Source organism: Primulina tabacum, chromosome 17 (assembly GCF_025594145.1).
Source record: "Primulina tabacum isolate GXHZ01 chromosome 17, ASM2559414v2, whole genome shotgun sequence".
Classification (NCBI taxonomy): Eukaryota; Viridiplantae; Streptophyta; class Magnoliopsida; order Lamiales; family Gesneriaceae; genus Primulina; species Primulina tabacum.
The window spans coordinates 23,432,889-23,457,937 of record NC_134566.1 but is presented as its reverse complement, the minus strand read 5'-3'; the positions used below and the strand labels follow the sequence as shown (position 1 = coordinate 23,457,937).

The following is a 25,049-nucleotide window of genomic DNA, read 5'->3' as shown; positions in this document are numbered from 1 at the left end:
TTAGAAATTCAATTGATTATGAAAATGTATCATAACCGAAATGAATGGGAGAAAATTTGAAAGGAAATGTGCCTTGTTTTTGGAACATAAGCAGAAATTTATTGGTGATGTAACCAGAACTTTAGTGTCATTGTATCACAGGTTTTATTCTTGTAGTGAACCCCAAGAAGTTCAAAAAATGACTCCAATGTATGGATCACTTTGTCTTGCAAGTTCAAAATATGATTCAACTTGCCGAATCGCTGAGGCTATTCTTTTTTTTACATGTTCGAAATCAACAGCCACGATGACATGGCCGTTGTGCAAAGGTCAATTCATCGGGTCAATCTGAACCCGGGCCAATAGGTAGAATTTTTTTTTGTCTGAATTTTTTTCTCTAAATACACCCCCCACCCACTTCTTTTTTCACACAATTTTCTCTCAATTTCTAATTCTCAATTGTTTCTTGATTATCAAAATATCAAGTCTCAATTATTGGTTTATTGTCAGTTGTTGATTTATTTTCATAATTAATTCAATTTCATATTTATACAAATGGCTAGAGCAGGATCAAGTCGTAGGGTGGCAAAGGAAAGGGAAAGGGCATCATGGCACCCGAGTTCGAGCATCATGATTTTTCTTCATTCAACGTCGATGGTTATGATCTTAATTTTTTCGATGAGTAAATATCAAGAACTTGAACAAGATGTTCAACAAACTTGTCATCATCAAAGTCAAGAAAGTGTGAACAATCTGATGGCGTCTATTTGCACAAATTTTATGATGATACGGACATGTCAGGTGCAAATGCACCAATTTGAATTACAAAAAATCTGATTTCTATGACTTTAAACGACAATTGACACTAAATTCAATTGTTCGTTCTAATATCTTAAACAGGTATGACCAAAAATAAAAGAAAAATACAAGAAACGACACTGGAAACTAATGAAATAAACTCCCAACATTGTTTATAATTTCAATAAATAGTAGGAATCTACACAAATATAAATATATTGCTGAAATTGTTGAATCTGGAACGAGAAACAATAGAAATTCAAATGATTAGACTAAGAACTAAACACTACAGAATTGAAATTTGCTGAGATTACTTTCAAGAGTTGTGTGACAAGTTGTCTTTTTTCTGTGGTCGATGATCTCTTTTTCTTTAAAACACTGGGCGATTTTCCCACGATCTTTTCCTTTATTATTCACGATCTTTTGCTATCTGCAAGCCATTTGATTTATTTAGATTAATTTTGAATTGATGGGCTTACCTTATACGATCTATTTGTTCTATTCTTTCTTCCTAGGCTTGATTAACTTTTGGGCATGTCCAAATTGATCCAAACAAATACCCCTACAAACATTGATCTATTGGGCCAAAATGCCTCTATAAATTATTTGATCTCATTTTCTTTATTTTCACCATCAGATCACTTATTCAGATCAACCAAGACATGATATTCCTCGTTGGGTCCAACAATTTCATTTGGTCCACCACGTGCATTTAGCCCACCAAGTTTTATTTGGTAGCTATTTTCCTTTTCTTCCTCAAAATTTCTTTCAAGACTATGAATTCTTGGTTTAAAATCCTTGCAACACTCCGATTTTCCCAGCATTTTTCATTGCTAAATCACATTCTAAACCCGAAAAACTTCATTCCCCATCGGAAGTTTACTGTCAACCAATGTGTTGCCCGATTCAGCTTATATATAAGAACTGATCCTCCTTATATCAGTTAATGAGTTTACACAAGTTAAAATTTTTAAACCAATTAGCTTTATTAACGAAAGATTATTTCGAGTATTTTTCGCTTGGTTTAAAACCAAACTCGATCTAATTCATCGGTGTTTACATTATTAGAGCACGAGCTATTGCAAATTATTGAAAATATTGTATTTGTAGCCACTTCTCTCGACTCCAGATTTTGTTGTTTTAGAAACTTGCATGGTTTTGATTTCAACTGACAGCAGAATAGCTAAACTGATCGGTGGACAAGATTTCGGTTGCCAGCCTACCAGTTCAGCTGATCAACAAACGAAACCCCACCCAGCTAAGATGAAATGCTGGATGATTAAAGTGGAGCTTAATCATCAGCAGTATACCGCCGCTTAACTGTCATATCAGATCAGAGTAGATGATCAATGCGGTTCAGCATCATTTGAGTCCAGTTTGAGTCAGCTCGACCAATTAGCTAGCACAGAGATCAGGTCCAAGGCAAATTAGCTGCTCTTCTGGAAAAAAGAGACTCAAAATCGATGCAGCATTTCAAAGCATTCAAGGCAATCAATTGTTGGTATATCTAGTTCTATTATGTATAAACTAACTGATATTTGATATTGTTTAGTATATGCTAAGTGTAGTAGCATTTTCCTTACACTTGATGGTGTGCTTGATGTATAATAAAAGGGACACTTATTTGATTAAATAAACATCATGTTTACCCAGTTGGTTTGAATGTAACTGAACTGATATTTTCAGTTAATGTGTTGCCTAAACTGCTTAAATGTTAAAAGATGCTAAAACTTCATTAAAATGTGTAAATAATTATATTTTTAAGGAGGAGTTTTTAATTCAATTCTTGAGGGAGAGCTTTCTTATCTCTCGAACTGAAAAAATTCCTTTTAATCGTTTTAAATGTTTTTGATTTCACAAAGGGGGAGAATTAGTTAAATTTTAAAATTTTAAGTTTTTAAATCATTTTAATTGCTAAGTTTTGTGATCATCAAAAAATGGGAGATTATTGGAACATTTCATATTTGCAATCTTGATTTTAATTTTCACAAAACTTGTTATTTTGTTTCTAATAATTTTATCTAAGTGCGCAGAAACTGAAACTGATCAAGATTCGAACTGATCAGTTATTGAGCCAAAACTGAAGCTATCGAGATGCAAACTGAAAGCGCCGATTGATCGCACAAACTGAACCAGTTCAAATGAAATTTCACAAGACCAGTTCAACTAATTGTCCAACCGATAGGTAGTTCCGCAGAAGACCTTCAGAAGCCCGGCCAGCTGATGAACAATTCAAGTGATGAAAAGTCCAGCGGACCAGTTCAACTGAAGCAGCGAAATCAGTTCAGCTGACGAGCCAACTAATTTCACCGAACCAGTTCAAGATCAGTTCAGAACATCAGTTAGAAATCAATCAGTTTGCAGAATACGACAAGCTTATTCAATGGAATCCAGCTGTGCGCACTGAGGAAAAGCTTTTGTCCAGTCAAAGGACGATAATAGACGTTGCAGCAGTGCTTAAAGCCAAACGTTCCAGAATGGATGTCGGAAAGTACAAGACAAATATCTAGGAATAGATTCAAACTGCAACGTTCATATTTGATGAGTTTTGAACGGTCTCATTGCCTCTATAAATACCAGACCAAGACCATCAACAAATAAGTAGCTTGGAAAATACACAAGTGTGTGGAGATATAAGAGAAAAAGGGCATGCCAACTGCTTAATATAGAAGCAAAATTCTCAGTATGTGAGAACATTTTCGTGTTGTATTCATAGTTCAGTTCTCACACACACACCCACAATCACTCACATATACACAGAGTTGAGCTTATTGATTAGCTGAGTGAGTCTTTGACACATAGACATTAAAGAAGTGTTGGCTGGAAGGTGCTGCCTTCAGTTTAGGCTAGGAGTTCAGTGAGGCAGTATGATAAGTCCTAAGCTGAGTGGGATTGTACAAAGTGTTGTATAAATCAAAGTCCTCTAGTGGAACCTACTCGAGGTGGTATAAGGGGTGACGTAGGAGCAGTTAAAATCTTCGAACATCCATAAACATATCTTGTGTTAACTGTTTAACTATTGTTTTAAAACTGTTTTGATCAGTTCGAGCAGTTATCAATTCAGTTCTCACAATAACTGAATTGATATATAAAAAACTGATCCCCCTTATATCAGTTAATCAGTTTACACAAGTTAAAAGTTTTAAACTGATTAACTTTCTTAACAAAGGATTATTTCGAGTATTTTCCGCTCGGTTTAAAACCAAACTTAATCTAATTCATCGGTGTTTATATTCTTAGCACACGAGCTATTGCAACTCATTAAGAATATTATGTTTGAAGCACTTTCAAAGGTGCCCGAACCAATCCATCAAAGCACAAATCGAATTATCGTTACTTGGTAATTATCAACCTTCTTGGATTGAACTTTGCTCGTTTGTTCATGCCTACCATGTTCAGAAGATTTCCTCCCAAGTTCTGCTCTTCTTGACTTGAAGTAAGATGGATTCTTACTCTCCTGGTAGTTCCTAGATCTTTGATGAGACGATTTCTCTTGAAACCACTGGTTTTTGTCAATTGGATTTCTCGAGAAATATTGGTTCCTCGGCCCAAAAATCGCGGACTCATCAGTATTTTTGGAATACTTATGCTGAAAAAATCTCACCCTTTCATCATTATTTCTCCCAGTGACTTCAAACATTTGGCCTTTTGAGATTATTTTTTAAGGGAAAAAGCAAACTTCTTAGCAGTATGGTTAAATGCATGATGATACTTACAGTAGTTTATGCCTTTCAACTCATTCTTTGTTTCTTGTGCCCCTGGGATTTTGCACCAGCATTTACTCCCTTGCCATACATAACTCATTTTCAAACTCTCCAGGATTATTCACTACATGCATATGGTTAATGGGTTGATCTGTATTTTAATTAATGTTCTTTTGCACATATGATTGATTCATCTCACCAAGCACTTCATCATTTTTTTTGCGGAGGTGTGAATCATTCCTCTTGATTGGGAGTATAACTTCAGGGCGGTAAAGATCACTTGTCTTTCAACTCCCTGAACCTGTTTCTGGATTCTTGGATTGGTAACTCCCTTGATTCACCTCTTTGTCCTTGATCAATGTACGTAAATTTGTGACACTCAAATTAACATGGGAGTGATATTTTTCTTTCAACTCCTCATTAGATGGTTGTGCCCCTCGAGCGTGTACAACAATATATACTATTTTAAACACTCCTTGGAAGCCACACATGGTCCTATCTTCCAACTCTTCATGTTGGTACATAGGGTTAGTCCTCACATGCACACAATTCATCGTGGCTTTGCGTTTTTATTGATGTTCCATTTCAAAGTTGATTGATTCGTTTCACCAAGCACCTCATCCCTTCTTTGTGGTAATATGAACCCTTTCTCTTGATTGAGCAATATAATTTCATGGCGGTGAATATCACTTACCTTTGAACTTCTTGAACCTGTTTCTGGATTCTTAGATTGGTCACTCCCTGGATTCACCTCTTTGTCATTAGCCGAGAGTACTGAGATTGAACAGTTAATGTCACATGTCTTAGAACTCCCTACATTTTTTCTCATATAATTGGGATGGTTACTCTCATGATTCACTTATTTGCCACTCGCTTTTGGTCTACGTTGATGAACGAATTTATTTGTGCAATAACATCTTCATTTATATGAGGTAGTGTGTATATGTGTCATCATGATCGAGGAGTGTCGAAGTTGGGCGGTGAGTGTCACCTTTCTTACAACTGTCTGGTCCTTTTTCAATCCCATTGGGATAGTTGCTCCCCTGAATTGCCTTCATAGATTTAATCGTTGTGTGCTTCACCATTGTTTTCACATAGGCTAGAATACCATAAACCATAAGCTTCGATGCATCTTTCACGTCAACTGCATTACATCCTCCTAAATTCATGTGAGACTTCTGCATTCCCTTGAGTGCACCATTACCATGATTTTGGTCTTTAATCTTTTGAGTTATGTTTTGAACAAAAACTCCCCGTACAGTTTATTTAATCATGTTTTCTTCCAAGTATGTTGGAACTTTTGTTCCATCTTTTTTCAAAATTTTCTCATATCTGGCGGCATATTTCTGGTCTGAGAGGGCATGCCAATTTTGTTTGCACAATTTTTCTGGAAAGCGGGCATACCAGGTGCTAAGAACACCGATTTGTGTGAAAAACTAAAGCAATCTGATTTATAATAATCAAACGACAATGTATTCCTAATTTGGGTATTGGTTCTAATCTCTTAAGCTAATATGCACAAAAACAAGGAATTGAAATAAAAAATATGATGAAATTGAAAGGTGAAATACGATGAACAATTCCTATACATGATTTATCTATTTACAAAAACCAAGATGAATCAAAATAACATAAAAAACTAAAAAAAATTGATAAAAAAATACGGCAAACTAGACTAGAAATATGAGAAAATGCTTGAACTAGATTGACTAATTTGTAGATTTGCTACTTGAGCGTTGTTTAGGATTTGTTGTGTTCTTTTTTCTGCTTATGATTTATTCGTGTAGGTAGTTAATTCAAATTTCAATAACAAACTTTCAAATAGTTAATGAATTTAATAATGCGCTCAATTTATGGAGTTTGACCAAATCTATTGGGTTAATTAAATTTTACCACAAGCATGATGCCGAGGGGTTCAATTGCCGGCAGTTTAGGAATCGGATTGAACTGGTCCAAAACCGATTCCAAATCGGTTCAAGTTCCAAGGTTTTAGCTTGAAACCCTAGAACCAATTCTAGTCGAATGCTCGGTTCGGTATTAACGATCTAGATCGAGGGTGAACTGGGCCAGTTTTGAGGACTAGCATCTAGGCAAAAAGATAGCCTAGACACATATTTTTTTTAATTTTTTTTAATTCTGAAACGAATCCGATATTACGTCTTTTATCTAGTAAGGAATCAGACGGATGAGCCGATTCCAGATCCGGTTCCAAGATGGGCATCGACGGAAGTAATAGATTAAAATATTTAGGAATATATAAAAATATATTAAAAAATTGTAATTTTTTCAAAAAATTAAGATTAACCCGCGACCTATTGGAAATGTTATTATAAACAAGAAAGTAATGTTGAAAGTTGAGACAACGAAGCATAATTCTTATTTCCTATACTGCCCTCGCAACCCTGGAAATCTCTTCTAAATCTATCCACTTGGCTCTCGGTTCCGTCGTCTTCTGCTGCCGGTAAGTAAATTCTCCATTCCAGCCGCATGTTGACGATTTAGTTTGAGTTTGGCCCGCTGTTTATGGAAGTTTGCGCTTGTAGATTTGTAAATAATCTAGAGCTGGAAATCGTTATTCTTCATTTTATTGACGATTTTTTTTTGGGTTAAGCTGATTCATTTATTTTAATTCAATTTCAAGATCATTTTATCTACTTTTAATAGTCTCCTACTTTAGTTCTTTGTTTTTTCAGCATGTTAAGTCTCTCCTGTTTCTTTTATGGTGCACATATATGTTACTCCTGAACCATTTTGGTGTTTGTATACTGTAATAATTTCTATATATGTAACCCTTTTGATTTGTGAACCGTTTGCTTAAATTTCAATAGGAAGGATGAGTCGCTCCAGTAGAAGTGACCGAACTCTCTATGTTGGTAACCTTCCTGGTGACATTCGCGAGCGAGAAGTGGAAGATTTATTTTACAAGGTAGTTATGATATTTCGTGGAACCCTTTCTTGTCTTTAAAATTTTACATTTCGAATCAGTTACCTGGCTTTGTTTCTTGTAAACTCTATTCCAAACTGGGATTCCGTGACCTACTAGGTTATGACGTGTATAAAGTCTGTACACTAGCTTTGCGTTTTGCCGGGATCTTTAGTAATTACAGGAAACCTCCTTTTTTTTCCTTTGTATATAAAGATGAGCTGTTTCAAATAGCCTCCTAGATGTTGCATGATTGCATCCACAATGTGTAAGCCATAATTATTCAGTAAAAGGATGAAACACTAATATCTGAGAAAATAAATGTTTTATCAATTAACAAATCTAGAAAAGACAGAGATGCTGGTAAAGAGCTGAAGTGATTTGATAGAGATGTCGAATAAGTTGGATGTATTTGAGAACCTGCGTTTGGGACTTTCCAGAAACATTGTTTATCGAATTTCACTAACCATAGTTGTCGAATATACTTGGATTTGCATTCATGTGACCCAACTCACTCAAGTGAATTTGTACCTCCTGTGAGTTATTTACACTGTGCCATAACTTCTGCATTTGCAGAATCATTTCTCGAATATTGTTGTAGTTGGAGTTACTTAAAATTCAAGGTTCTGCTACCCTTTCTTTGTCCTCCATGGTAAAGGACTCACTGGGAGAAAAGGACTCGCGATTAGCTAAAGCTGAAATCTTCATAGTTTTCTTTTTGACTAAAAATAAATCTGACTTTCACTTACTATTTATATTGTCCTTTTTATGATATCTTAGATAAACATGAAAACTTTTTAAACTTTCGTTTGCCTAAAATCTTATGATTGGGATTATTTTCACAGTATGGATCTGTTGTGCATATCGAATTGAAGGTTCCTCCAAGGCCTCCTGGCTATGCCTTTGTTGAGGTAAGTGCAGGTTGCCGTTGGTGCCATTTTTTCAGTGCCTAGACTTTTGCTGACCTACACCTTGCATTGACAGTTCGAAGATGTTCGTGATGCTGAAGATGCCATTCGAGGACGTGATGGCTATGATTTTGATGGACATCGCCTACGGGTTAGTCGTGTTATGACTTACTTATTTTGATTTTCATTTATTATTGGCTCAAGTTACCGGTGATTTATATTTACACAGGTTGAACTTGCGCATGGTGGCCGTGGGAACTCATCAACAGATCGTCATAGTAGCCATAGCAGTAGTAGGGGTCCTCGTGGTGGAGTTTCCAGGCGATCTGACTACAGAGGTTGGTGCATTATTCTATTGTGAATGTTTCAGAATGTTATGATTCTGATATTCTCTCACCTGCTTTGTGGTCCAGTTTTGATATCTGGACTGCCCCATTCTGCATCATGGCAAGACCTCAAAGTAAGTTATTCTCTATGTTAATTTACTGTGACCAGCTAAATTAGTTTATAACTTTAATTCGTTGAATCATGGCGGTTTTGTGCAATTCATGTTTAGGATCACATGCGTCGAGCTGGTGATGTTTGCTTTTCCCAAGTTTTCAATGAGGGAAGCGGTAAGATGATTTATCTTGCATAATCATCTTTTAATTTGGGGTTTAATTTAATTTGGTGTTTGGAAGTATGAGTAAGCAATTTTTTTTGGTTGCTTGCACTGTGATGCTGGGACAGTTTGGTTGGGGCATGGGCTTGGGGATGATGAGGAAGTTCATCCTTGATACGGATGATGATCAGAGGCTCAAAAAAATTAGGAGAGAGTTATACTTTTCAATTACGAAAAAATTTCCTGAGCTTTGGACTTCCTAAGAATAAGTTTTGTTGAGGTTTCTCTTTTCTGTTCAGGGCCTTTCAGATGGCCTGAAAAACATGTGGCTTCTGGATGGGCTTGTACCTATTGGCTGCTAAAGTGTTTTTGGTGTCTCTCGGACTTTTATGAGGCCACAACTTTGATGGGCATTACATTTTTTTGCTCTGTTATCTGTTTAAGGCGATTATACTAGTCATTACATTTTTTTGGCTGCGAGCAATTGTTTCCTAATTCCTACTTTTTCTGATAATCCGTGCGGGTTCCTTTAATCTGGAATTGTTATTTTTGGAGTATTCTTAAAGCATTCTTTACTTTGTCCTGCAGGAAAAACGGGGATAGCAGACTATACAAATTACGATGACATGAAATATGCCGTAAGACAAAATTCTGTGATTTTTGCTGTTGAATGTATAGAAATCCATTTGTAAAGTCCTGTCACATATTTATTTTCGCTTGTGCAGATCAAGAAACTTGATGACACTGAATTTCGGAATGCCTTTTCTAGGGCAAGAATTCATGTATGATGATGTATTTGTGTAATGTTGGTGTCGTTTCTTTATGTACTATGATGACAAGCAGTTTCACAATATCCTTTATTCATGTGAGAAGGTAAAGGAATATGATTCTACTCGTTCCAGAAGCCGCAGCCGCAGCCCTTCTTACTTGAAAGGAAAGAGCAACGGTCGCGGCCGGAGTGCTAGTCTGAGCAGCAGCAGGAGTAAAAGGTCAAATTTTGTTGTCATCTGATTTCTTTTTTGCTTGTTGGTCTGGTGGCTTCAACATTTATGATACATTTATCTTCTCATTGTTTCCCAATACAGCAAGTCACCAAAAAGAAAAGCATCACACCGCTCAAGAAGCCGTTCAAAGTCAGTCTCTTCTCGATCTCGTTCTGGTTCGAAAGCACACCCTGTGTCAAGGTAAACCTTTTTCTGGTGATTATTTTTTTATGGTTTAATTGAATAATATTTTAGCGGGCCTCGTTTGGTTGGATGTCAATTTGTTTGCCGCATTGTCTGATTTCTCAACTCCCGACCAAATGTTCTGTACGATACATTTTGTATATTTTCATCCTTGTAAATCTCAAACCTAGGAAATTTTCTTTTGTTGGAAGAGGTTGTCTTGGTATATATTTGTTGTGACTTTGATTGGTAATTGAGAGAGTTGGAATCTTATTGTTGTTGGCCTGGTAAGGAATTTCCTGATGGTGAATGAACCTAAATAAATGTATTTGAGATGTATCTTTGTTTGATTCAAATTTTGTTCTAAACCTGTTTCCTGTTCTTATAAAGTAGAAGTTTCAGATTGGCGTATTGTCATGTATGGGTTTCTATGGATGCTTTCTCATCTCACATTGCTTCAATGAGATATTATTTTGAGCTTACATTTTAACTGCTTCATTTGTAAGTAAGTTTTAGAAAGAAGTGTTTCAATGTGATGTTAACAGACTAGACAAATGCCCGAAGCCCATATTAGTAATCGAGGATGCTTCTTTTAAGGATTGGCAGTTTGGGAAGTGTTATTGATTCCTGTTTTAATCATGAGAAAAAGTGTTGCGGTGAAACGTTTTTTGAAAATTATTACTACAGTCCTACCAATCACTTTTGGATGTTCCTGCACTTGGTTCAAGATAGTTTTTACAAGAATTAGGGATGCATGCATGTACTCTCTTGATACTCATGGGAGCAGCCACTTGAGGGGGTAGGGCACAACTGTGATTTAGTAAGAGGTAAGATTGATATATTTTTAGGAGGCGTCTGCAGTCAATAACAGAGTGACGCATAACATGAAATCGTTATATTTATGAAACATTCCACTTTTTTTTAGTTGCATCAATATATTTCAGTGATTTCCAAGGACCTTCATGCTGGATCCAATGTCAATAATATTCTTTTTTGGGACATGTCAAGTACTAGCTTCAAGCTGGATCCTGGGATTAACTAACGTGGGATTAATTTAGACAATGGGATTAATTTAGACAATGCCAATTCAAAATATATGAACCTATATAAATTGAGTGAGTGCGAGTCCTTCAGGTTATTTGTGGTCCTCACCGGACATGGTAAAAAGTGTCTTCTTCCAACCCCCATCCCACCCTACCCTGAAAAGAATAATATACCTTGCCCTTCTTGGTTTTTTGTTTGTTAAGAAATGTGTCCACTCTCAGACAATATGTTTCTAATTCTTTCTTTGTGAACATGAGATTGCCTCTTTTTTTTTTTAGAAATGGATATTTGCGCTATGTGGGGATTGCATATTAGGATCTGGTTGGGTGATATTGATTCAGTTGGCTGCAATTCTTTTCTTTGTGGAGGTATGCTGTTATATAGATGGTAACTTAAGTAACCTTCATGATGACTCTGATCTAATGAGCATCACAATGTCCATAGATTGGAAACAATGAAGACTATGGATTACAATTATGAAGCCGGACAATGAACTAATTGCCATTTGATTAAGGGATCACCTTTATGCAGTGGAAATGTTTAAACCGTCTCCAAAGCTGCTAAGCTACCAAAGCATTCTATCAGATTGTTTATTCATTCCTTTGATACCTTTCGTATTAGTCTTCCAAAGAGCTTTTGTTCACTTTGTGTCAAGGTCTCATTTCATTTTCATTAGGTAGGTTGCTTAGGTGGGCTTTGTTTCTTCTGTTCCGTCAAGTTTTTTTCCCACTGTTTGCTAAAGTATTTTTGAGCTTCCTCATCTGTTTTGGTCATGGTCACTGTGACTTGGAAATGGCATCAAGGAACTTGGATCAAACTTGTTAAGAGGCTCATCAGGATATTAAATTGGGTTGTTTCTGGAACTTTTGCAGATCTCCATCAAGATCCAGATCTCCAAAACCATCTGTGAGTTTATCCTCGAGTCCGGTTATTGTTTGTCTGTTTGTCTTCCTTGGTTATCTTTGCAGTTGGAATGTTATTAAGCGCTTGGTACTTTTCTACCACTGCATTCTTGTATTTGCTTTTTCCTGTTTGTTTCTGACAAGTTTCAGCAGCAGAAACATGCAAGTAAGAGTCCAAAAGGACGCAGTCCAAGCAGAAGCCAAAGCAAGAGCCCCAGCCAGAGTCGTAGCAGGAGTCATTCTAGGTTCTCATCTTTTCGTTATCCATATATGGCAGTGACATAGTAACAAACCTAGATTGAATACGTTTCCTATTTTATTTCAGCAGGTGAAAGATTGGCCGATCCGATGAACCTTGATGCCGTTATTTTGATCCATTAATTAATGGTTTGAGATGAACTGTGTGCTATAATCTGTGGACAAATTGTTGCAATTATTGCTGAAGCATGTTGGTGTGTTAAGAAATGTTTGTCTATTTTATTTCACGTTTTGTAGTCCTACAACGCCATGAGAAGCTCCGATACTTGAAGACTGCTATCTTTTACCCTTTTTCATCCCACCTGATATTGAGATTGATTGCGACATTTGTGGTCTGGTACTCTATTCATCACTGCAATTTTAAGCTAGTGCTTAGTTTTTTGTTTTTAAATTCTTTGGGGGTGGTGAATTCTTGGACGTATGTGGTTATCAGGGGCCAGTTTAAAACTGGTCTTCGTTAATTTCTTTATTTTTTAAAAATGATTTTCGACTAAAAGCAGTGTAATATATTGGATAGTGCCTATTTTGATGGAGATATTTTTCTCAATTCAAACTTTTAACTCAATTCTCCGGTGATCAGTTAAGCTTCATCCAGTTAGTATGTTTTTCTCTCCCGTGATCTAGGTTCTGATATGGCCGCACTACTTCCCAGGGCTCAGAGTCATTTTAGCCTACTTACCTGTAATGTCTCGTTCTAATAGTTCACTGGTTGTGGTCAATAGTGTCGACGTGAGAGGCTCGAGTCTTCCATTGGGGTCGATTGTCTTTTCATATATAGACAAAGTATAATGGTATGAGAACTGTTGCCTCTGATCAAGAGACATTTTATGATGAAGTAGACACGTTGTACTTTCATGGTTGAAATGTTTGAGGGGCACTACTGCACTACTCCTCGAATCAACAAAAGGGATGGATGCTCTTTATTGACAAATAGAGCCATACGCACACAAAACGAGAGTTTTGTTTCAAATCTGCTTAAATGGATGTGCTTGTTTGATGTTACGTATAACACCCCAACATATACATATTATTGTATCCATTATACAATATAAGGAACAACTTTAATATATTTTTAATAACATAAAAACATATATATATATATATATATATATATATATTTATTTATATTTATATAATGACTGGACGGGTCGGGGTGGGTCTACTAAATCCCAGAATCCGTCCCTGACATGTTCCAATCCCTCCCAAACGAAATGATCTTGATCGGTTCATTTTCAGCCAAGAATTCTACTTGCGACCAGGGGTGTAAACGGAACGAACCGTTTCACAAATTTTTCGAGTTGAGTCGAAAAATATTTGATTAGTAGTCGAGTTTATCAATTTGGGTCAAACTCAAACTCTAATATATTCGAATTTTTTCGAATCGAATTCGAACTCAAATTATTTTGTTTGATAATTCGCGAGCCTTAATATTTTATTAATATAATTATATTAAATAAATAAATTTTGAGTACTTATTTTTTAGAAATAATTCGAGTAGTTCACGAACATGTTTGAGTCTTTCTACTCGAATTTTAATTCGAATCAATTTGAGTCAAATGTTTTAAAATTTTCGAACTTTGAATTCGGCTCGATTAGATTATACCTCTACTTTCGACCGAGTGTATTTTATAGTGTTTTTGAAACATTAAATTTAATATTTTATATTGTTGTTTTTTTAACATTATTTTATATCCTAGTTGATTTTATGTCTTGCGGATTTCAAAAATTTTAGATGCTATTATAAAAGTTTCATATTTTTATTATTAAATTAAATGTACGAGTTTTTATTAGAAAATATAACCAGTAAATCAAAAGGTCAAAAGTATAAATAAAAAAATAAGAGGATAATAATTTAGATATAGATTTTTATTTTTTTGAAAAAGAGATTACATATTTGAAGGAATGAATATGGTAATTGCCTTCATCGAAACGGTGGTAAATAACAAAATATATAGATTTTTAATATATATATATATATATATATTAATTTACGAATGATTAAATATCTCTTTTTATAAAATAAAATATGTCGCAAATCCAACCCTACTATCACCCCACAATCCAACCCAAGCAAACAACCCTATATTTGGATTCGGATCTTCCATTTTCAATTTCATTTCAACCTTGAAAATGTCTGACAACGGTTTCTCTAATCTTTCGGACGATGTGATTCTGAATATCCTCCACAAGCTCGAGGAGGACCCTCGAAACTGGGCTCGCATCGCCTGCGTATCCGGCAAGTTCTCCTCCTTGATCCGAACCGTTTGTTGCAGGGCCAAATGCTCCAAAACGATCCCGGCCGTTGTTTCCGATCTCTTTCCCGTACCCGCGGAGGAGCCGCCTGGATGGTGGGCCTCACTCTACAAGCTTTCTGTATGTTGCCCGGGCCTTCTTCAATCCGGTGTTCTCCTCGAGAATTCGGATTTCGGGCTCGAACGTGAGCTCGGCCCGGATGAGCAGTTTCGGTCCAAGGTTCGATCTGAAAGGATTGGTTGTGCTTCTTCGAGTGGCGGTAGTGATGAATCGAATGTTTCTGGGTCTGATTGTGCCTGGTCTTTGTACGATGATTTGTTTCTGGACACGGTTTACAATGATTCTGAGTGCAAGGAACGGGCTGAAATCGGGGAAGAGCAGGCGGAGGGCAGGGTCCTTAAGAATGTGAAGCCTGCGGTTGATTTCGGTGTTAGCAAAAGGAGGAAAATCTGTAGGCCTCTTAGGTCCCATCTGGCTTCTGGGGTCTGGAATCTGAGCCGCGAGCAAGGGAATAAATTGCTAGCCAGTAGATTCAAGGGGGATTGCCTGTATATCTGCGATTGGCCCGGTTGCGTCCACGTGGAGGAGAAACGGAATTATATGCTGTTCAGGGGGATATTCAAGAATTTCAAGCAATCAAGGGTTTGGAGGACGATCAATGATGGGAACAGGATGAAGATTGATGTGAATTGCGCGTTTTGTAGCTCTAAACAGACTTGGGATTTGCATTCATCCTTCTGTTTGAGGAGGTACTTCGGTTACCATGATGATGGGGAGCCAGTGGTTCGGGCCTATGTGTGCGAAAATGGACATGTCTCCGGGGCTTGGACAGACTGGCCTTTGTATACTTGAAGAAGAAGGAAACAGAGTTTGTGATCTTATTTCTCATTTATGAACTTTTTTTCGAATTTGATTCCATTGCTCTTATATTTTAGCAAATCATTTGGAACAAAACATCATCGAATTCTGTTGTTTTTTGCTGCCTATGAAAAACGAGGTGTTACCTTAAAATTTTAGTGTGTCCAACTCAATTCCTCCTTACTACTTGGTGATCTTGATAGATATAGTCCAAAGAAGGTCGGAGTCACTGTATCTTCTTTTAACATATTAGATGTACTAATGAGGCCATGGTTTGCCTGAACGGGTGCGGTGTTTGGAACGACAACTATCGTTCCAGTTCTAATATTATATCGCGGAAGGTTGTATAATTTTTTTTAATAAATTCAAAAAATTAGTAAAAAAAATTTAATATAAATTACATTATTCTAAAACATAAAATTAATATATCAATACAAAATTATGTTACAATATTAGTACAATAAAAAATACACACTAAAAATTATAACTTACCAAAGCTAATACTATGAGGAGTGATGGGGATGAGCGAAATCATTGTTATATTCTCTATGAGTATCCCGTTGATTAAATTGATTTCGAACATTTGGATATTGACGTAATTGTCCATAGGGATATTGATTAGATTGATATGACGAAAGATCATCAGAATGAGATGATTGATTTTGTAATAGTGTTTCGTCACGACGATTATAGTATCCGAATCCATGATATCACTAGAACTATTAGCTGTACTTGAAGATCTATACTCAGGACCATGACGTTCAACACCACGCCATATAAATGATGAAAATTCATTGTATCTCCCATAATCAAATCCACAATGTCTAATTTCATGTGTACCAGATGTTGAAAAATCAAATGATCTACGAAAAGAATCGTGTCTAGAATTATAATTACCCTGATTTTCGTATCCACCTGATTGATATCCAGTCGGATGATACCCAACATGTTGAGAGTCCCAATTGTAACTCATCGATCCATGATTATCTCTCATTTGAATTTGTCGATTCCTCCCCCCACCCCCCAATCCAAGACAACTTATATGTTCTTCGAATCAGCTGAATGTTCTTACTACTGGCACGAGAGAATTTTGATAAACTTTTCAAGAAACGACGTCGTTCCTCATTCTAGGACGGTAACCATGATCAACATCTTGTGTTGCATAATAATTTTCATCCCCTTTTGCCCATGTCATATCTGCGTTATGTTGGTCATCTTGATGACTTTGATCATTTGTTGTATCTTGTTATTCGTGATATTTTCCACGTCCTTGTTGATTATTTCCATCATATGTATCATCACTATCTCCACTCTTATCATTATCTTCACTATCATCTCTCGATATAATTTTTTTTGCTTTCAATTTTGATGATGTTTGGGCTGTTTCTTCCTTTTCCACGACTCTTAACACTAGTGGTTGTGATACCCTTGTCCCACATCTTAAAAATGAAAGATTTAAAATGAGTTTATAATGGCTTACAATGGACTTCTATAGCAACTTGGGTTAAATTTTTCGTAAAGCGAGGACGAATACGAAGTAGTTGCTATAGGGGCCCATTGTGCAGTCACGCAGTCGCGGGCCCGGTCTCGGGGCGTGACAGAATGGTATCAGAACCGGTCACCGGCATGGAACACCGAGAAATAAATGCTATGCGGGGCAAAGTGCTACGTGCATGGGAGCCACCTCTTGAACCTACGGGGCAAAGTTGTAAAGGCCCGAAAATTCTATTTGCGGAAAATTAAAAATTTTTCTTTTAAAATAAATGGAGTGCCTCATCCATAAAATCAACTGATGAATCAAATTCAATGTTTAAAAAAAATATAGCAGCGGAAGAAAATAAAGTTTGCCAAAAATAACAATTCAAAGAATGTCCAACAACTGGTAAAAATGTTTGAACATAAAATGACATGTGATGAAACTGAGGTCCTCGGGTGCCACTACTGCCGACCCAAGCTGGCTCACTGGTCCCCGCCCTCGGCCCTGGCCTCATCAGTACCTACAACAATCAAGTCTAGTGAGCCTAAAGACTCAGCATGCAAATATCGTAGGTAACGAGAAAATGTAATTTGCATGGATAAAATATCATGTCATGAGGCATACTTAAAATAACTTGTACTGAGCAATTATAATACGTGCATAACTGAACTGAAAGTCATAGTAAATAGAATGTTTGCTCCTTGGAGCCCTGTACTGAAACAACTGATAAAAATTTTCTGTTGAGATTATGGTCTACGCCTGTGGCCCCTGCACTGAACTGAACTGATCGGTAACTGGCTACCGGGGAGTATCAAACTGACTGAGCTGACCGGTCACTGGCGACCGGGTGGTACCAAACTGAACTGATCGGTCACTGGCGACCGTATAAAATAATGCTCCCATAATAGTGAATTGGCCACAAGCAATATCGCATAAATCTAAAAAATAAGTATTTTCTATTTTCATGCACGTAATATAATTAAATGGCATAACTGAAAAATCCTGTAATTTTACCAACTGGATTGGATCGTTCCCAGGCTCGCTGCAACCTAAATATGTCATGAAAAATATGCAATAGCTTAAACTTGGCCAACTATGCGCTTTAAGTTCAAAATGCGACTATGACGCCTAATGACTTCGTATTTAATCATGACTCCGAACCAACCCGAACCGACACTGAACCGACGTATAGTCATGATTAAAATACGCTTAAAATTATGAACTAATGCTCCTAAAATGATGAGGATCGAAACCTCGGTGAAATGGAGGCCAAAACAAGAAACGCTCTTTCGAGAGTCAATTTGGCACATCGCACCGTAAATTCTCGTACGACCTCAAAAATGATCCGAATTACGAACGGTCAAAAACATGACCTTCCTAACTCAATTGGGCACTGTCCAGTCCAAGGCCATAGGCTAAAAGCCGACCGAGAACTCGAACGAGCTCCGAACCGACACAGCAACTTGCTGTAAATTTCCAGCAGCTGTACCATCGCGTATCTTGTGTTGTTTTCGAGACTACCGGCCATTGGGGCGTGAACCACCGACCAGAGACTCTTACCAACATCCCAAGGAATGATTTGAACCATGGCTAAGGGCCCTAGGCCAGCCACAATCCTCATCATTCCAGCAACCAACCAAAAGCTCTTACCGAGGGCCCTCATGCGTGCGTGTGTGGTGTTGTGCTTCGCTTGCTGTCTCGACTCGTTTCAGTGGCCATTGATTGACCATGGCACGATCTAGACATCTAGGGGCATGGTATGAACCGTGGCTAAGGGCCATAGGCCAACCAAGATCCATACCAACCCAACCAAAGCCGAACTCATATGCTGTCAAAACCGAAGGGGGCCGAGAGGGGAGGGGGCTGTTCTTGTTTTTAAATTGAAAACCGATGAGCCATGGACCAAGCCACCAAAAGGGCGACTTAGTCTCGTCTTAGACATGCTAGGGGAGTGATCCAACCATGGCTATAGGCCCCTAGGGCAGCCATGATCAGATCCTTACCCTTGGACAACAAAACTGAATTTTTGAAGCTCAATATGACACTCATGGGGGATGTGCTGTCATTGACGAATTCTAGTGTGTATGGGGCTGGAACCAACGTTCTATCATGACCCTAACATGTCCTAGTACATGTTCATATGCAGCTTCGAGCCCCTGGAACGAGCCATCCCTGAAATCGAAACAAAACATACCAATCGTGAAGCATGGTAGAACCGAAAATCTGTGCAGAATTATTCCTTGTTCTAGTTGCTTAAAATTTTGGTTTTTGCTCATTAAAACATGATCATGTACTGAAAAATAATTGATAATAGGACTTGATTGAGGTTTGAAAGAATCTAGACATGCCTGGTTTCGTTTCGAAAGAAAACGAACGAAACGACGACGACGCGGCACGGAGGAGACGGAGTTGCTTCTCTTGTTTTCTTCTACTCGATTTTCTCTCTATTTTGCCTCTTGAATTCTCACGGTTTTCAGCTTAAGGAGTTCACTCAGATTTCGAAAAAGGGGAGGGGGAAAGATGGTTAGGGGAGTTGAGGGAAGTGGGTGCAAGATATAAGGCCAAATCATGACCAAGTCCACTCTCATTTAAATTTTTGAATTGTTGTTGCTAATCAAATAAATCATGGAGGGATCTAGAATGGTGATGGCCGAATTCTTGAGCTTTTTAGACTAGGATAATGTTCAATATTTACTTAATTAAGGTGGACCAAGAATTAAAAAGATCCTTATGCTAACTCAACCAAGAATGGGTTAAAAAGGGGTGATGAGTTGGCAAGGGGTGGTCTAGATGCTAAGGCCGAAAATTCCCAAATAAATGAAGGGGGAAAATGTTAATTATCTAGTAAATTAATAACCTTAAAAGCCTCACTAATCCTTTAATTAATTTAGTGAATTAATCCCTTAATTAAGTAACTTAAATGGGCTTATTTCTTAATCACCTCAAGTAACTTAAATTAAATCCTCAAACCTCCTTATTAACTTAAATTAACTTACTTGCTAGCTAAAATAAAGTCTGGAAATATTTGTCGAATCTTAAATTCTATCTCAAAGCTCCAACTCCAGTCCGGCCTCACTGAAATAACTGAAAAATCAAACTACTGCATGAAATAATAAAATAATTAACTTCAAAGAAAAGCATTAAAATAATCATGCAATGAAGTCAATTTAATTTAAAATACTAGAATTATGCATGGCTTATACGTAGACTGATTTACGGGTTCTACAAAAGTGCTACATGACAGGAGCCACCTCTTGAACCTGTAGGAGCCACCTCTAGATTCTCGGTGCTGGTGGATCGAGGGGTCAGGCCGCGACGAGGACGTCGCGTTCTGAAGGAGAGGTGATGGTGATACCCTTGTCCCACATCTTAAAAATAAAAGATTTAAAATGAGTTTATAATGGCTTACAATGGACTTCTATAGCAACTTGGGTTAATCATTTTCGTAAAGCGAGGACGAATACAAAGTAGTTGCTATAGGGGCCCATTGTACAGTCATGCAGCCGCGGGCCCGGGCTCGGGGCGTGACAGTGGTTGTGTTGGTTTCTTCAGCATCTATATTTTGAATTCCTTCAACTAGCCATGCCAAATCATCATCTTGTAGAACATGCTGTTCATTATCTCTTTTCCATTCGCTTAAGATATCGTCATCGTGAAAAATGTGGTTGAGGTCTATAGGGCTGTAATAATCGTCATCTTCTTTTCCACCCATCAAGTTTCGTACCCTGAGCCACATGTTGTAATGAACATAAACTAATTTGTGCAGCTTCTCTACAACCAAACGATTACGAAGCTTTGTGTGTATGAGAGACCATGTACTCCAATTTCTGTCGCACCCAAAAGATGATCATGTTTGGCTTAAAACTTTTGTTGCAATTTTTTTAAGGTGTGGAGCATCGTTACCATAATCATTCCATCATTTAGCTGATACAAATTAAATAATAAGATATATATTTTTAAATTTACAATTTATGTTAAAATCTAAATTCAAATAAAAAACAATAAACTTGAGAGACTTTTTTTCACGGCCAATTTTGCGAATGATGATCCAAATTCACCTATCTACTCCGTGAACAATTTAATTTGCAAGAAAAATACGAAAAATTTATTACGATTTATATAGTAGGAACATTTAATATATATATATATTCTGTACATTTATGTGTATGTATATGTATATATTTCACTAATTGCCGAAGTTTGAGCACTCAAGTCTGGTTCAAGTATCTTGATTACAACATTTATTCTTCGTCTGACCTAGTTATTATAAACACACAAGTTCCAGAATACTGAAGTGATGGATTTATAAAATATGTTGAAATATCAAAAACAAAATCACAAATTAGAATATGGAATATATAAATGATTTTGATGATATACTATGTGTTTTACATTTAATCATATAAATTATATTATTACCTGTAGCATGCAAATGTTGGTGTAATTGATTGTGCCATCGATTATCAATGACATCCCAATATGATTGCCAATCTTTAGTATTTTCTTTTATTGCCAATTTCACTCTATCCATTGCTTCATAGATAATTGACATTGTTGGCCTTTTGTCTTGATCAACCAACTTTAAAACTTTTGCAAGTGGTTCCATTGCAACACAATTATCACGAGCTCTCTTCCAAAATATTGTTTCCATTATAATCTCGGTAAAATTTTCAGCTTCTTTTCTTCTTCTGCTGGTATTATTGATTTCTTCCCACTCAGTAGAATTGCACATTCTCTTCAAATCTGAAGCATGCCGAACAAAACTTTCAATTGAGATAAATTATGTAGCAAAGCAGGTTATTCCCGTCTCAACAATTCACGATCCTTGGTAAATATTTTCATCAGATTCACAAATTTATCACTATATAGATGAAACTTGTGATTTGCTTGGCTTTCTCGATGCATTTTTTCACTTTTTGCATCTTACCTGCATCTTCTAAAATGAGGTCAAGACAATGTGGTGCATAAGAGGACAAAACAAATGAGGTCTTTTCATCATCAATTTTGCACCTGCAGCTTTCATTGCACCTTCACTATCTGTAACCACTTGCACAACATTTTCTTCACCAATCTCATCAATAACTTTATTCATTAGAGATAAAATGAAATCAACAGTATTTGATTTGTTGGTGCAATCCGCTGAACTATGAAATACCATATTATGATAACGGTAAATCATAAAATTAATGATAGGATGCTTGTTGCGTGTGCTCCAACCATCACACATATTTGCACATCCATACTTAGGCCATTTAGATTTCAAAGCATTTAGATAACCATTTAACTCATCAACCTCTTTTTGCAAAACACCCCACCAATTTGGCGTCTAGATGGACCTTTTATTCCAGGTTTAGCCTCTGCAATGATATTAATCATAGGTTGATAATATGGTCAACTATCTGCTGCTTTGAATGGAAGAGCATTATATATAAACCATTTTGAAATAACCTTTTCAACTTCCTTGACTTTCTCCGTATCAAACCAATTTCTTATACTCTTATGCTTTGAGGGAAACATAAAAGAGTCAATCTCCTTTGATGACAATTTAGATTTTTTTTTTACACTCAAGCTACGATGAATCTCTCTTTTCAAACCAAGATTTAACCAAACGATGAACTAGAACTGATAAATCCTATAATTTAAAATTTACCATCGGACATATAAAATAAATTAATAATTGCATACACACATGAATGAATGAAATTATATATATTGTTTATCTTGACCGTATCGGTTACGCATCTCCTCGAAAGCTCTGGTTTTACGGCTTTATTTAATAGCTTTTCACAATTCTTGAGTTTCAATATCTTCTGAAGCGTCTTCACCACTACTCTCACTTTCCAATCCATGAACGCTTTGTTGAATTGATTCTAAAACAATTTCTTTTTTCTTTTTCAATATATTTCTTTTCGTCTTTGAATCTTGAAGATGTTTTCGGACCATCAATGATATTTCCTTTAGAGCTTTATAACATGACTAGACATTTCCACTAACATGTGTAATATGTTCTTTGAATCTCGTAACTCCTTCGTTTACGGTTTCCGTATCACCTACGTTGTGACTGAAATCCCAACCAATATCGGGTTTTGGAGCCATTCTACAAAATCAAGAGAGAGATTTGGGATAAGAGAAAATTGTTTAGAGGATATACGTTCAATGTTTACACAACCTCGACAACGATTTATAACTTTCGAGTATCAATATAGCTTCATATTTCTTTATTATATTAATAAAATACATTCAATGTTTACATAATTAATTTTTAAAAAATATAAGTTAACTTTAGTAAATATTTCAGTGGAGAAAAATAATTAAAGGATACACAAAATGATTCAATACTAGTACTGAAGTTGAAAACTTAACTGGATGATCAGAAGTAGATTTATTTTTTCAGCCAAAAAGAGGAATCAAGATCAAAGTATGCATATGGAGTCGATCGGAGACTCGAGCACTACTCAATCGCAATTGTTATTTCATCCACACAAAAAGTTTAGATTGATTGTTATTGAATTATTCGTTTACTTTTTACTAAAAATTGAGATAGTTCGTAGTTGCTTTTTCTCAAAAAAATAATAAATAGATAGACAGTGACTCTTGCATGCATCGTATATATATTTTCTACAAGATTGACAAACAAGTAGAGAGAAAAAAACAAAAAAGAATGAAAAAAATACATAATCTTGGTTAAAATTTTTCTATGATTAGCTTGCAAATCCAAATGAAAAACTATGCGCAAATAAAATGATACATCAACAACTCGGCAAGAGGCAATCAATGAGAAGATTTTTAAAATTTTTATGTGATATTGAAAAATTGTTTTTTTTGAAACAGATACCGAAAGTAACTTGAAGAAAAGAAAAGAATGAGAAAAAAAACACCTTGTTCATACAGCTCACACAACACAATTATTGTACGATTACAAAGATTATTCGTTTTATAAATTTAAAACTTTCTTTATTTTATATATATATATATATATATATATATATATATATATATATATATATATATTGGCTTCATTTGTTTATTATTTACACCACAAATTTGCTTCAGAATCAGATGATTTTTTTTGTCTTTTTTATTTAGTGTAATCAACATCATGTCCCACTTCCTTTTTCCAACTCACCACTTCAGTCATCTTCTTCCTCTATCAACAAAAACAGAACCTATATCCATGTGAAAGTTGAAACTTCAGATTTTCCGTTCTTGTGTACATGAAGAACTTGAAGTGTTCCATGCAGGAAGGAGTAACTGTAGGACGGAACTCATTTAGGTATTCAAGAAAGTCTTCAAAATCAAACCAGAAAAAAACAACCTAACCTTATTCTAAACTCATTCCTATCCCAAAACCCAATTCCTTGATGCAACAACAACCTGAACCTATCCAAAACATAAATATTCGAGGACAATAATGAGAAGTTTCATCAAATGCAGTTGATGATTAAAAAAACCTGGACTTCTGATCGGTGGATTCAGGCTAGCCTTGCTGAAGATGGTACATCCAGTTAGCACTTTCACGTTTCGTTCCAATCGCTACCGTTCCGTTCCACCATTAAAGCGCCGCTAAAACGTCGAAGAACAACGCTACAAAGAAATCACCGATTTGCCCTAGAACTTTGGAACGTCAGTGACCGTTCCTGTTTCGGAATGAGTGTTCCGACCATGTCACGGCGGTTCAGTCGGACCATGAATGAGACCACCTAATCTCATTTCACTATCGGCTGAAACACAATGCATTAACGACAGATCAAGCACACACACAAATCAGCGCGTGAGGAATATTTTTGACAGGGTAAAGTGTATTTAGCAACACTTACTAAGATTCCATTCCAGCCCTGTGGTTAAGGAGCTTTTAGAGGCTGCACCAATAGGGACGACCCTCGAAGCTTGGTTGGATATGAATCTCATGATGATGATTCTGTGGAAGAAATAGGATGAGGCAAATCGTGCTTGAGAAATGGCATAGATTATTGATATTTCCAACCTCGTGATTGTGACAAGAATGCATAGCTGAAAGAAACATTCAGCTATAACCAAATGCAAGTGCAAATAGATACAGAAATGTGAACGAAACGTCTCTAACTCGTTTTTTTTTAAAATATACTAGAATTTTTTTATATACTAAGGCTTCGACCGAACAACATATATACATATATTTTTTGCAGCATTAAAATAAAC

At 36.4% G+C, this 25,049-nt stretch overlaps 2 protein-coding genes across 23 annotated transcripts; both read left to right on the top strand.

Annotated features, from left to right (window-relative positions):
* Positions 1-6,827: 6,827 nt before the first annotated feature.
* LOC142530332 (serine/arginine-rich-splicing factor SR34-like) lies at positions 6,828-12,609 on the top strand. 22 transcript variants are annotated; one of them, XR_012816127.1, is made up of 15 exons: positions 6,828-6,942; positions 7,310-7,407; positions 8,250-8,315; positions 8,389-8,463; positions 8,542-8,650; positions 8,726-8,772; positions 8,869-8,926; positions 9,502-9,551; positions 9,639-9,695; positions 9,787-9,902; positions 9,999-10,097; positions 10,767-10,906; positions 11,402-12,029; positions 12,182-12,270; positions 12,354-12,609. XR_012816127.1 is itself a non-coding variant. In XM_075636127.1 (14 exons), the coding sequence occupies exons 2-14, from the start codon at positions 7,315-7,317 to the stop codon at positions 12,355-12,357; spliced, it is 897 nt and encodes a 298-aa protein (XP_075492242.1). In that variant the 5' UTR covers positions 6,828-6,942; positions 7,310-7,314; the 3' UTR covers positions 12,358-12,609. The 22 variants fall into 22 exon arrangements, 10 of the variants coding, with proteins under 10 accessions (XP_075492242.1, XP_075492241.1, XP_075492240.1 ...); XR_012816128.1 differs by having other exon boundaries at positions 12,351-12,609; XR_012816133.1 differs by having other exon boundaries at positions 12,176-12,270.
* Positions 12,610-14,318: 1,709 nt separating this feature from the next.
* LOC142531775 (phytochrome A-associated F-box protein) lies at positions 14,319-24,782 on the top strand. The gene is made up of 2 exons (XM_075638029.1): positions 14,319-15,660; positions 24,567-24,782. The coding sequence occupies exon 1, from the start codon at positions 14,414-14,416 to the stop codon at positions 15,386-15,388; it is 975 nt and encodes a 324-aa protein (XP_075494144.1). The 5' UTR covers positions 14,319-14,413; the 3' UTR covers positions 15,389-15,660; positions 24,567-24,782.
* Positions 24,783-25,049: the final 267 nt, after the last annotated feature.

Excerpts from the sequence above, each read along its gene's own strand:
- LOC142530332 (XM_075636119.1), top strand. The coding sequence starts at position 7,315 with ATGAGTCGCTCCAGTAGAAGTGACCGAACTCTCTATGTTGGTAACCTT. Across the intron at positions 10,098-11,995 it reads AAAGCACACCCTGTGTCAAG|ATCTCCATCAAGATCCAGAT; the intron begins GTAAACCTTTTT and ends GAACTTTTGCAG. Across the intron at positions 12,271-12,350 it reads CGTAGCAGGAGTCATTCTAG|CAGGTGAAAGATTGGCCGAT; the intron begins GTTCTCATCTTT and ends ATTTTATTTCAG.
- LOC142531775 (XM_075638029.1), top strand. The coding sequence starts at position 14,414 with ATGTCTGACAACGGTTTCTCTAATCTTTCGGACGATGTGATTCTGAAT.